This window comes from Toxorhynchites rutilus, chromosome 1, assembly GCF_029784135.1.
Source record: "Toxorhynchites rutilus septentrionalis strain SRP chromosome 1, ASM2978413v1, whole genome shotgun sequence".
Classification (NCBI taxonomy): Eukaryota; Metazoa; Arthropoda; class Insecta; order Diptera; family Culicidae; genus Toxorhynchites; species Toxorhynchites rutilus.
This window is the reverse complement of record NC_073744.1, coordinates 200,289,343-200,302,977: the sequence shown is the minus strand read 5'-3', so window position 1 is coordinate 200,302,977 and position 13,635 is coordinate 200,289,343. Positions and strand designations below refer to the sequence as shown.

Below are 13,635 nucleotides of genomic sequence, written 5' to 3'. Positions count from 1 at the left end.
CTTGATTGTGATTTTAAGTAACACGGGTGTCATTTTAACTTCAGATACGTTCTGCTGATCGAGGCGGATATCCACGCTCACCTCACGCAACACACCAAAACGGAGGACGGGACGTACAGTCGACGCCACTGTGCCCAACGAACAGGCGTATCGCCTCCAAACATGCTGCCGCATTTGTACGGTCAGCTAGTGCAGACCAACCAGGGGATGTCCAACCTGCAAGTCCACGGCGATATTCACAGTCTGGTCGAGACACTGGTGCGAGCGAAATGTGAAAACGATCGGGAAGTGTTGGAGCTGAAGGCCGCAATGTGGGCACTGGGACACTTCAGCACCAGCAAAGATGGGGTAGCCTATCTGGGCGAATCGCCCTTCAAGATCTACGAGCGGTTCGTGCATTTGACGAAGCATGCCGAGGTGTTTTCGGTCCGTTCGACGGCGCTCAATTGTCTGTGCCTTGTAGCTACCACCCAGCTGGGAGCGGATATTATGGCGAAGCTCGATTGGGTTTCAGTGCGGCACGATAGGAACACTAGCTGGCCGGTGTACGAGCCGGAAGAGTGGTGTCCAAAGCCATTCAACACCCCAGTGCGACAAAACTACGAACTAGCGCCGTATAACTACCCGGCACTGCCGGGAGTCAACGGAAAGTAAGTTCAGGGTAATTCCAATTCCCATCTTGTGCTAATTATTCAATTTTTATTTGCAGCATCTTGGAGGATGAGGCCGACGAGCAGCGATTGATTATATCCCGCATGGAAAGCACTTCTGTCGGTGAGGACCAAAGTGATTGCGCCCCTGGCGGCGGCACCGCCCTCTCCTCTAACATAACATCTCGCTCGAGAACACTCCCGGAGTCAGTTCTCGCTGCCAGTCGTACTCCCGCCTTCCAAAAACACAAACGATCGTTGTCCGAATCGAAAACAACGGACGGAATCAACCTGGTGAGTGCACTGTCGCATCAAAGCAATACCTTCCTGCAGCATCCCCCGCGGACGCGCTACAATTCCGGCACCTCGGATTCCAACACATCCGGCGTGAGCAGTTACGAGTCCATTTTCGGTGGTCGCTTCCAGTCGGACATGATGCAGCAGAGCCAACTGTCTCCCATCCCGAGCAGCTCGAATCTGATCGAGCTGAAGAAGACCTCGTCCGCGGAGGAAAAATATCGTCGCATATCGCTGACCGGGTTGCCGTTGCGCGAGTCGAACCAGATGTCGGCCCAGGACCTCCACGGGTACCACACGTTGCGAATATTGCGGCGTCGCTGTCGCCCAATGCTGTCGGAATCCGCCGCGGACGAGCTGGCTGAGATGATGGACGATGCGATGGCTAGCGTGACGTCCTCCTCGTCGACCTCGACCATCTCGAAGTTTCGGCTGCGTGCGTCCCGATCGATTTCCGAGCAGAACCGGAAGCTGAAGGTGCGCAGCCTGGATCGGAACTGTAGCTTCAATGCGATGATGGGGTGAGTGAAACTTGTATCTGTAGCTCTAAGTCAGTTGTTACCAACCGCAAGGGGTTGGTAACGTGATGAAAAAATCTTATTTACCTTCTTTAAAAAAATGAAATCTCGCATGATTTTCGAAATGGACCAATGTAGTATTATTTTTCCAATTCATTTATTTGTAAGGCTCAATCGCATGAGCTTTGTGGAGCCACTAATTCATGATTTGTTTATACAGAATTTCAACTTAAATCTATGTTTAGTAGGTTTCGACCGATTACTCGCGGTTTACTCGAGGTTAGAGGGGCAATAATTTTTGTGTGACGGGTCAGGTTAGGGATATGGATATGAGGTATCGTTGTCTCAACCGAGAGTTGCCGCACGCACTGTAGCATCGGGCATAATGACCAGGGATAGTACCTGGTGTTCGACTATCTGTCGAGGGTGGGTGATGGTGAGATGAGGGGACAAGACAAACAAACTAATAACGAAAAAGAAAAAAACACATTAAATTCATTACATTAAATTCTTATACTAGCCCGTTTCACAAACATATAGATCAACTGCATATAGCAGATGTCGCGAGTTCCCAACACGTCTCTAACAGGAACATAGGGTTGTCTTCCTTGGGCACTAAGGGCATTCAAAAGGTACTCTATGGATGCGTAGTTATTCGTACATTGCCAAGCTGCGTGATCGATGTCATCGTAACCGTTTCCACATCGACAGACATTGCTTTGAACAAAATTGATTCTGTGGAGCACATCTAGCGAGTAGTGGTTGGACATAAGTTTACTCATTACACGGCTGAAGTCACGACTTACGTCCAAACCTTTGAACCACGCTCTCGAAGAAACCAATGTAGTATTTACGTTAAACTAGAAAATGAATTGACTAGCGAGGATGAATGATTAACTAGCCCAGTCAGTGGTTATTCTAACTGATGCGACTAATGATTACAAATCTGCCTCTTCATTCAACTGACTTCAATCCACATTTCCACCCGCCTAGGAACGAAATTGTTACCCGCGTACGCAATCTTATTTTTACGTCCATATAAAGAGGAACGAAAATTTGATTTCTGATGCAAAAAAGTAGTTACCCCATTAATGGACGGTTTATTGACTATCCATCGTGAACTCAAACCAACGGAACTATACACTTATCAGGTATGCTATAAAGGTCCTAGTGTTAGAATTAGTAAACACCGTGCAAAATATCACACACACTGCACGCTTTTTTGACGAAGGCCTACGTCTAACCGGAAGATAAAGGGGGTGAAATGGAAATCTAGGCACTGAACAAGTAGGAAAAAATGCAAGATTTGGAACGCTTATAACTCGAGCATTTCTCAATAGATCGCAAAGGTTTTTGCATCAATTGATAGGAAATATATCTACGCATCTATCATAACGAATACCATTTCATTTTTCTTGAGATAAATAATTGAATAATTGTGAAATATCAAGCATTGTCAAAATGCACTATGTGCCCATTTTTGATTGGTTCATTTTGTGCTCCTCAAATCGTACCGACCAAAACGGGCAACCAGAGCAGCAGCGAAATAGAACGAAGCACGATTGGAAAGGAAAAAGAAAAAATGAACGAAACATTGGTCGCAGTCTCACACATGCGTAATTCTCGAGCCAGCCAGTCAGCTTAAAAATCCCCGCTCCGCTGCCGTAACGATCATTCTTTGTGTGGACACCGACTGGACAACATCGTTGCTGGACGAGCTGGACGGCGAGGGATCGAGTGCCTTTCTCAAGGCAAGAGGGCGGAGGTGGTAGCGCTGGAGTAGAGTAGAGTAGAGTTTTCAAAGGGCCTTTCTAAAGGCTAGAGACGAATGAACTGCAAAAGTTTAAAGTCTCTATAATACAATACCTTCCTTCCTTCCGTAACGATCATTCTCATTCAAACCGTACACCACATCGGTTCGCATCACAACACATCAACAAACCAACCCAAGCAGCCATGTCTGGACATGGTAAAGGAGGAAAAGTGAAGGGAAAGGCAAAATCCCGCTCGAACCGTGTTGATCTGGAGTTCCCCGCAAGGGTAGCTAGGCCGAGCGCGTTAGTACCAGTGCACCAGTCCACCTAGCCGGCGTTATATAGTTTCGGCCGCCGAAGTGATCGAGTTAGCTGGCAAAGCTGCTCGCGACGATAAGAAAACCCGCATTCGGAACAGAACACATTCGGTTCGGTGGACATCAAGACAACAGGCAGTTGCAGCGAATGGCGAGTGGCAAACGCAATCGCAAAACGGCATCAAGTAGCAGAAGAAAAAAGTTTGTTCTTTATACAAACTGCTTTGATGGCAAATCCAGAACAAGGCGGCATCGAGGACGTTCGAAATGGTTTTTTTTCAAAACCACGAGTACTAAGTTTTCTAAATTGGAACCATTCCATAAAACAAGGTGCTTTTCAGGGCCATTAAACCTTCCAAAAAAGAGTTTAGGAAATACAGTTCAATGCTTTCTAAAACATTATCCAAAATAATAATAAAACACAAATTGATTTTTTCATAATTTGTTTGCCAGGATATGATGAGTATGTGAATTTGGCAGTTGTTCTGAGCTTATTGATTTTCACCAATTCTTAAATTGCGCTAGAGTATAAAACACGCGGACCCCAAAAAAATATCTTATTTTCTTTCAAACCGTACACCCGTGTGGTTGTACGGCATCGGCATCGTGGACGTAACAAAGGAGGACAAGTTAAGGGAAAGGCAAAGTCTCACTCGAACCGTGCAGGTCTCCAGTTCCCTGTTGGTCGCATTCATTGATTGCTCCGCAAGGGTAACTAGGCCGAACGGATTGGTGCCGGAGCACCAGTATACCTAACAGCGATTATAGAGTTTCGGCCGTCGGAGTGCTCGAGTTGGCTTGCAAAGCTGCTCACGACAATCAGAAAACACGCATCAAGAACAGAGCAGCTTCGGTTCGGCAAGGCAACAATTAGTTTCAGTGAGTGGCAAAGTCGCATTAAATGTAATTTACTGAACAATATGTCACAAGCTGGATGGGAAGAAATTTTCCAACTGTGAAAGCTATGGCGAGTGGCAAACGCAACAGGAAGGTTTAACCGAACAAGATGGGAATATCGAGTGATAACAAAAACACAACAACAAAGGTTCTTTTCAGAACCATCAACATATTCATAAAGAGTAAACAGTAAACTAATCCATTTTTCAGGTAGATAGGTAGGTATTCACGTAGGAGAAGAAAATAAAACAATATATTTAAAATATATATTTAACAAAAGCTGTCCCCTTTGTATAGTCCTACGTCACTCCGGTTATGTCCCCGACATTACCCACCCGTCTTTTTTACGTGTGAGTAATTATCGTGTAAGATACAAAAAAATCTAGCTCACCTGTAGCGTATGTCAAACCTCGTTGGACTCAAACATCGATGCAAGCATACGTGATACATGGGAGAATTCGTTTTGGGGGAAGTCACTTCAAAATGCAATGAAGACAATTTGACTGGGAAGAATGAAATGAGACAGTCGAGTCGTAGAGGGGGAAGGGGCTAAGGGACCGACTGACTGTTTAGTCGAAACTGCGTAAAGAAGCCAGAAGTCATTTCCAACTGAATACGGATATAGTCAGTCAGATAGTCAGCTGACTTTCCTCAGTTGACTGTGACTATGCCGAGCCCTGACTGGGAGTATGAAGAAGTACCGGAATACAACAAGACGAACTTTGAAGCGATCAAATGTAGGTTACAAGCCATAAAATGGCAAACTTTATGGAACGGCGAAAGAGATGTCAACTCAACTGTACATGTTCTTCACGAAGTTCTGCATAACATAGCATCAGAATTTGTGCCGAACAAATGAAGACGAAGAAATTCAACCAGCAAATATCCTATTTGGTTTAACGCTCAAAAAATAAATTTAAAGAGTAGAAAACAAAAAGCACATGAAAACAAAAAATAGACAAAAGTCATCAAAATTTGCTGGAATATCAGAATATTCCTCAAGAACAAGATTTTTCCATTAAGAACACGAACCACACGAAGAGTATAATAGCAAGGTCAAAACTGAAGTCAAGTCATGCTCGAAGAAATTATTTAATTACGTAAAGTCTAAGTACAAAAGCAAAAACTTTACATCGCAGATGCATCTTCCAACGAAAATTTGTAATCTCTTTGCAAACGGAAAATTCAGTTTGTCTGTCCCCAGGGAACCGACGCTAACGACGTTAACGATTTTAAGTGCGTATATGATTTCAACTGATGTAGATTTGTTTTTAAACATACAATTAGGATACAATAGTTCCATATGGAATAAGGGAACTTTACTTCGGAGCTCACTTCCTTCGTGGGGGAAGTAAAATACGAAGTGCCCTGCCGGTCGTTGCCATCCAGGGTGAGATTGGTCTCGTTGTCCATCACCGCCACGTCTCGATTCGTCGGGAAAATCGACTTGACCATCTTATTCAGCCGCTGCCGCTGCGTCATTGCCTACTGCTCCGAGACCAGTGGTCGGGACTTCCGCTTCCTAACACATATGTCCATGTTCGCCAGGTACTTTCACACTGGTTTGGCTGGTTGCACCGACCTCCCGGTCAAGCACACGCAGCGATGTACCCACTTTTCCCTCGATCTTCCGCTTCAGCGTCTTTTGGAGCTTCAGGTTGCTCAGGGTCATCGGCCGTCCGAAACCGGGCTTTCTTGCTGCTCTGATTGTTGTCCAATAGTGCCAAGATGTTGTAGATGTCGGAACGGGCGTATCCGCCGTCCGCAAAGTGCCGCACGATGTCCGTTTTCGACGCGGCGGGGTACCGTTCTTTGAACGCGCACACTTCTGAACGGAGTAGCTTCACTGTTTTCGCCATCATGGTTACAGTACGACTGATAGATCTGTTATTTTTTTTCTGCTGACTCATGGGTTACTATGATTGATGCTGCATGGGTAGTTTCGTCAGTGCGTGAGAAGGTAAACCCATGAAAAATCGGCAATTTACAAACGTTAAGCGATATATTTTACAAAAAAAAAAACAATTGTGTGGCATTCCCTGGTCGAAAATTATTCGTTTTATTTTTTCTTCTATCTATCTCTCTCTTTGATAAAAAATGTGTTATTGTTGTTTATATTGTCATTCTTCATTCCGATAAGGTATGACGATTTCCGGAAGAGTCTACGACTGAAGCACCAAAGACTGCAGGTTCAAGCGAACGTCCGTGCACCTTGTTATGCAGGTAAATACAACAAAAAACGTTTCTCATAGTTGCAAATTACCAATTAGGAGTGTACCTTTTCCAGGAATTTGCCTCCCGCGCAATATTTTGGATCTGTTCCCGGTGGAACCATCCAACGGCACGTACGTATCCAGTTTCACACAGGACGAGCTGGAGGCGAGCGAAAATATAAGCAGCGTGAATAACCACAAAACACCCAACAGCAACAACCACCTGCTGAATGCCGATCGCGGGTCGATTGACCGAATGAAGTTCCTCAGAGCGGCATCTGTCGACAGCAACGGCGCAGCTTCTCATCTCCACGAGGAGTGTCTCCAGTGCTGCCGGCGGAGACGCAATCCCTCCGTCACAAGCAGTAGCAGCCGCAGTGAGTTCCTAAACTCGCCGGAAAGCTCATTCAGCGACGAGGCCGATCGGGTTCGAATGAACATCCTGCGGCACGTTCAACGGATGGCAAACCCGGTGTGGAGCAAACAAAGCCAAACGCACCTACTCGATCTCAAGCAGAAGCATGCGAGCACCTTCCAGGATATCTGTTTGTACTCCCAAGTGTGTCAACTGCTGGGGAAAAGCACCTATCGGCTGGGCTCTAGGAGGTTTCTCCAGGAGCTCTTTCTTGATTTAGACTTTGATACGTTCTACCGGGATCTGGAAGATATCTGCAACTCTAAGGCGGATCATCCTCCACCCGAAGAATCGCCAGTGAATGGAATCGTTCCCTGTGGTGGTGCAACGTCTCCGATAAAGACGAAAACAAATAAATCGACCATAGCGAACAACAATATTAGCAGTAGTGGTAACATAAGCATTAGGACTAACAGCAGTACGAAAGTGAACCATGCAGCTAGCACTAAACAACCGAACTCAACCCCAGAAGTAGAGCAGAGTAAGCAGACGCGTAGCAAGACGCCACCTCCGACCACTACCCCCGCAACAGTCGATGGTGGGAGCATTATCAATCCCATTGGTAAACCACTTCACCTGAGGTCACCTCCTTTAGCAAGTCTATACGAAACCAGTGTGGAGAATATCGCCGAAATGGGTTCAACACCGAAAGAGTCAGCCCTGCTGCGGGTGCAGGCTGCCCTTGGGCAGATTGAGAAGGTAATTCAAATATTGAAACGAACCGCTTTTCTTTGTTCAATGGCTCAGAATCCTTTTTTTCCCCGCTCAGCTTCAAAAGGCACTCAATCGTCACTCTACCGGCTCGGATGCCACGGATGGTGTCACCATGATCCCCTCGCAGCAGCAGCAGCAGCACGACGACGACGATGACGATCCGTCCTCTTCGTCCTCGTGCAAGACGACGGCCATCACTTTCGCCCAGGGCCAGAACCAAAACACCAAGTACCGGAACCGGCCGCGCTTCCACACGCTGGAGCTGGATCTGAGCTGCACCCGGAACAAATTTCCCATCCGGCGGGATCGATGTGGTCCGCGAGGCACGGACTATTCGCCCACAACTCCGACCGGTGGTTTTGGTGGTGATGGGGTTACCGGGCCAATTTTCGAATCCACCACGGAGCGGGCAGTTAGTAGTGCGCTCACGAGTCCCACACAGCCGGAGCTTCCGACGCTGTATTGTGAGCAGCGAGCGCAACAGCAGCAGCAGCTGAAGGGTTCCAAATCGGAGGCAGCTTTGATGGTTAGGAAATAGGAACGATGCAGGTATAATGGGCGGCGGCGGAATGCGTGCGAAAGAGATATGTGTTTGAATGCAAATTCTCTATTATGTTAGTTGTATTTTTTTCCTTCTTTAGATATTAACTATTTGTATTATATTCGACACCCACATGGAATGGTGTGGTGTGCAGCTGTTGCGCGGACAGGTTTTTCAGTCATTAGGATATTTATCTCGGACGACTATCATATTCATTTGGAGGACGCATACAAAAGATATACCTAGACGGAAGAATAGAGAGACTGTCAAGTGTGTTCCTACGGGGGCTCGAAATCGGGAGTGATGTTGAATCTCAAAGCATGAAATTTTTCAAGCAAGTTGCCGCTGAGAGTTCGTAACAAATTATGTATTGCACCGTTTTTTTTTTTCAATAAAAAGTGCAATTGGAGCCATCCTTGTTAAATAATATGAGGTCGCGTCTCAAATTATTCGATGTAAAGCAGATACAGTTCACGCGAAGGTGTTTTGGGTCAGGGGAGTGCAGCTATACGTCTCATCGTGGTAGAAATGGGGCTTACGTCACTCCGTTTTTATGATTTTACAGGATCATTGTTACGCGCGTTATGGCGGGTTTACATTAGGGAGATCTATAGCTATAGATGGATTTATTCACGTGAAAATAGGTGTAAACGGGTGAGAATAAATATGATACACTTATTCGAGGTATATATAACTTGAATAAATTCAGCAACGCTTGTGAATTTCTCACTGGTGAGAAATCACTAAAGTTGGATGCAGTTCTACTTTAGGTGAATAAATTCACCGAAAATATGAATACATTCATTATAAAAGTTCACGCTAGTGTAAACGGTTGATGCGATTTCTATAAATCTCATTATATTTCTTCACATGAATATATCACTAGTCTAAACCCACCCTTAGAAAGTCTCCCCGCGCGAAGGTTCGGGTTCGCGAGACTTTGTTAACCGACGAAACTGAAAGTACCGACGCGGTATCAACTGTTCTATGGCGGACCAATAAACGCACTTAGATGAGCTGATACTCGGTCTTTCCATCTTCCTTCTAGTTGCCTTGCTATTAAGAAGGCCTATGATACTGGAAGGAAGAAAAGAGTTTCACTCTTCTTAGTGCACTGGTTAGTTACAGTAGATTCCCTTGGCCTGGTCCGACTTCTAGCCTTACAATTTTGAAGGACTATGCACCTTGAAATGGGACCAAAGACAAACCTCTGTATAACCAGAGGATTTTCGGATCTTACCAAAACAGCTAGGCTATGCGTGTAGCGCGGGTCTCAATATAAACAAGTGCATTATGCTTATACTTTAAACGCCCTGGTTAAGTGATATAGCTTGCTTGCACTTTCCGTCAAGGTCATAAAATTATATTCTCAGAAAAAAGGGAAGGAGAGAAAAGACACATGGTTTTCTTCAGATAATTTATGTTTACATCTGTTTATGTTTTGGTCCTGCTATGGGGGAAAAGGATTTATTGAATTAATTTTATCACAGCGGTAACACTCATTTTTTCCCATTCTTGCAAACATTAGTGTTCGAATATCAGCGGCAACGAGGCTTTCTAATTGACCTTTCTCATGGTTTTCCAAAATGGCTGATAAAGTCTGAGAGCTTGAAAAATCCCTATAATTAGAAACATCATCATCATTACACCAATAAATCCGCACAGGCTGCAACATTCACAGAAACTCTCTAATTGCTGATATAGTAACATGAAATCGAAAAAAAAATCCAATTGACTTCAACGTGTGTTCCCCGCGTGCAACACACCGTATCTATCCATTTGCCCGATCAGTATCCACTCTCCGTTTTTCTCTCTCTCGACCATTCTCTGTTCTCTTAGGTCATGGCACACTTCTTCGAGCAGTGATGCCAGAGTATCAGACACCACTATGTCAATTCTACCAAAAAACCAAAAAATCATCGGTTGAGTAATCGACCTGTGGTTTATCCTCCTCCAAGATAATTTCTATATCTGGAGAAATCTGGACGAATCCTAAAAAGTCTAGACTAGTCAAAGGATAGTCTGGACGTCTGACCGAGCGATAGCTATCGGCGCAACTGTGAGACCCCCCGCATACTACAGACTTCCTGTCAACCAATAGTTTGGCCAACAGGTCAGCCTTCTGGTGCAAAAACCGACCCAACTGGATCGGCGTAATGTGCGCACATGCATACCTCTCCGTACTGATTAAGAAGCCGACCAAACTATCGGCCGACAAATCAGTATGCAGCCTGCGGGGGCTCCAATAGTTTGATTTACTTGTTACATGCGTGTAGGCATGTTTTGAGTTCTTTCTTCGTTTTATCCATCAATTCCTTCTCAGTTTTCGCGACAAAATTGTTGGAGTAGATCTTACGCTTCAGGTTTGCCCAGAAATTCTCGATGGGACGCAGCTGGAGGACGTTGGGCGGACTCGCCGACTTGGGTACCACATCGATATTCAACCGCTCCATCTTCTCTAACGATCGCTTCGAGTAGTGGGCCGATGCCAGATCCGGCCAGAATCGCGTCATCGCTCTTACGGTATTTCTTAATGAACGACGCAACTTCCGGCAGGGACTTCGGACTTGAAATTCGCTGCTGTGGATGACAATCCACACACAGCAGCACCTTCTTGGGGAACTTGGCGTGTGAAATAAACTTCACTTAGGAGTTCACTTCCTTCGTGGGGGAAGTAAAATACGGAGTCCCTGCCAGTAGTTGCCATCCAGGGTGAAATAGGTCTCGTCGTTCATCACCACCGCCACGTCGCGATTCGCCGCGAGAATCGACTTGACTTGGAACGGACTTCCGCTTCCTGACATGTATGTCCATGTTCGTCAGGTACTTTTTCACTGTCTGGCCGGTTGCACCAAGCTACCGGCCAAGCGCGTGCAGCGGTATAGCCACTTGTCTCTCGATCCTCCTCTTCAGCATCTTTTGGAGCTTGTTGTCGCTCAGGGCAGTCGACCGTCCGGAACCGGGCTTTCTTTCGATGCTCTGATTGTTGTCCAACAGAGCCAAGATGTTGTAGATACCGGAGCGGGCGTATCCGGCGTCCACAAAGTGTCGCACGATGTCCGTTTTCTACGCGGCGGGGTACCGTTCTTTGAACGCGCACACTTCTGAACGGAGTAGCTTCACTGTTTTCGTCATCACGGTTCGAGTTCGACTGATAGAGCTGTCAAATTTTCTCAGCTGACTCATGGGTTACTATGATTGATGCTGCGATGGTAGTCTCGTCAGTGAGTGTGAATGAAAATTCGGCAATCTTTATGCATTTTTTTTAATGCAAACGTTAAATAAGAAATTCTGTCACTGGTATCAATTTTAACGCGGGTTCGTTTTAAGGATTCTGTAATCGGAACGGAAGATCAAAGAGGATAAAAGTATGTTTGGGAGATTCAGTTGAAGTAGACTCAGCACACGAAGTATGCGCATTCATCACATGATTTCGAGGGGCAGGACCACTTGACACCAATTGACAGCCGTAAAAAACTCTCAATCCTCAGTACCCAACAACACTAACTAACTTAGACAGACCCCTCCCCCCTCACACACACACACACACTCCCAGAAAAATCAACCGATGATCAAAAAACGGAAGTATACAAAGCGAAACGCGAAATCAATGCAGGTTCCTAATATACATATATTGTACTGTATAATTATTGTGTAAGTTTTGCAGAGATTGTTTGTGTATAATTATATTTTTAACTTATTTATTCGGTTTTTGTCCACCATATAAGACAGCAGCAGCAGCTCTAATCGGACGCCACTATATTTTTTGCCCCAACGCTTAGGAATAGTGACCACGAATATATGTAGAAGATGGGAAATCATTCACTTTCCATCTTTCCTCAAAGAAATGAATAATTTATCTCAGAATATAACATGTATACATGTGTATGTAATGCTTTAATAGTCCTCTTTGTTCTTGTTTGGAAGGATAGGCTGAGAGAAGATTGAAACAAAAGAAAAACAAATACTAGAAATCACTATTCGAATACACAGGGGTTTAGTGAGTAACAACAGTTGTGTACGGAAATAAGAGTATTATCGCATAATTTTAATCCTTATCTACAACTTGGTTCGAGAGAGGGGAACAACGACTAGACACAAAGGTAGATACGCAATCAGAGAGTACTGTTTAACTTAACACTTTCTCGAATGTTCTGAGTTAGATATAAGAACAGTTGACGTGCGAAGCTTATTTATACGAATGTTGACGGAAAATTTATGTGTGCATGATGGTGAGTGGGTGGTTGACACGATCCAAAATACCTTCTCCTTACGTCGTCTACACGGTACTAGCTCATAGCGTTCCGGTTCCGGATGTCGATATCAAATTTCGAGGCAATTGATTTGTGAGTGTCGTCGTCAGTGTTGTTTCCGAGGTTTTAGTTTTGCGAGTTTGATGTAGACAATGAAGGAAACAATGAAAGATTGCGGGAGTTCTGATCCTAAGTAGATCCCCTTCCGGGTGAATATTGTAGGTAAAATAATTTGTATGTTCTATTTTTTGAGGAAAAATAAATATGGCGCGTTTTCAAAATTGAACTGTCCATTGTTTTATTTGCAAAAAAAGGTTGAAGAATCCAGAGAATGTTGATGAAGAGAATCGATCAATGCGGATGTGTCCTTTTTCTATCTATTTTTATGTGCATTTTTTATTGAAAGAACTAAATGCAGAAATAGAAGAACCCGAATTATCACCACCCTCTGACTGGCTTTTGATTTCGTCGATGACAAAAAAGAACTCCAAAATTGTAGTTTATATTCAGGGCGACCCCATTTGACATCGAACAAAATATCCTCGGCCCGTGCTGATTTCCCGTTACTTAATTCAAAGTTTGTATGCAAATTTTCGGATGTTTTCTCATCTCATCATCACTTGCTGCTGCTGTTGCTATTTCTATCTCTTTCTCGACAGTTGCGCGCGGATTGCCTTGAATGGGGTTCGTGGCGACTGAAACGCGCTGAAAGTAACAGGAGAGCAAATTTCGAAGGAGACGCCCGCCGAAAACGTCGCTCGCTTGAAGTTGCATAAATGTGGGTGTGGATTTGTATATATGGAAGCGCACGGTTGGATAGAGAGAGAGAGAGGGCGACTGAGTACATTTCTACGCTCTCTACATTCACATTCACTAACCCGTTAGGGGAATCTGTCAAACCATGTGAGTGCCACATATTTGCGAAGCGTCCGTGAGCGGCTAATGCAGTGATGCCATCTGCTCAATAGCCACAATCTTTTAAAAGTTGGATCATGCGGATTCGCGACTACGAAGCTGAATTTGACAGCTTGTGTGCGTGAAGCGAATGTCAACAAAGAATTGCAAA

At 44.9% G+C, this 13,635-nt stretch overlaps 1 protein-coding gene across 1 annotated transcript in view; it reads left to right on the top strand.

Annotated features, from left to right (window-relative positions):
• Window positions 1–12,855, top strand: part of LOC129764170 (rapamycin-insensitive companion of mTOR) — a 51,089-nt gene extending 38,234 nt beyond the window's left edge. Inside the window, exons 6-10 of the mRNA XM_055763009.1 lie at window positions 45–650; window positions 710–1,468; window positions 6,574–6,656; window positions 6,721–7,760; window positions 7,831–12,855. Coding sequence (XP_055618984.1) covers window positions 45–650; window positions 710–1,468; window positions 6,574–6,656; window positions 6,721–7,760; window positions 7,831–8,313 — 2,971 coding nt within the window. The 3' untranslated portion in view covers window positions 8,314–12,855. The remainder of the gene's footprint in view (window positions 1–44; window positions 651–709; window positions 1,469–6,573; window positions 6,657–6,720; window positions 7,761–7,830) is intronic.
• Window positions 12,856–13,635: the final 780 nt, after the last annotated feature.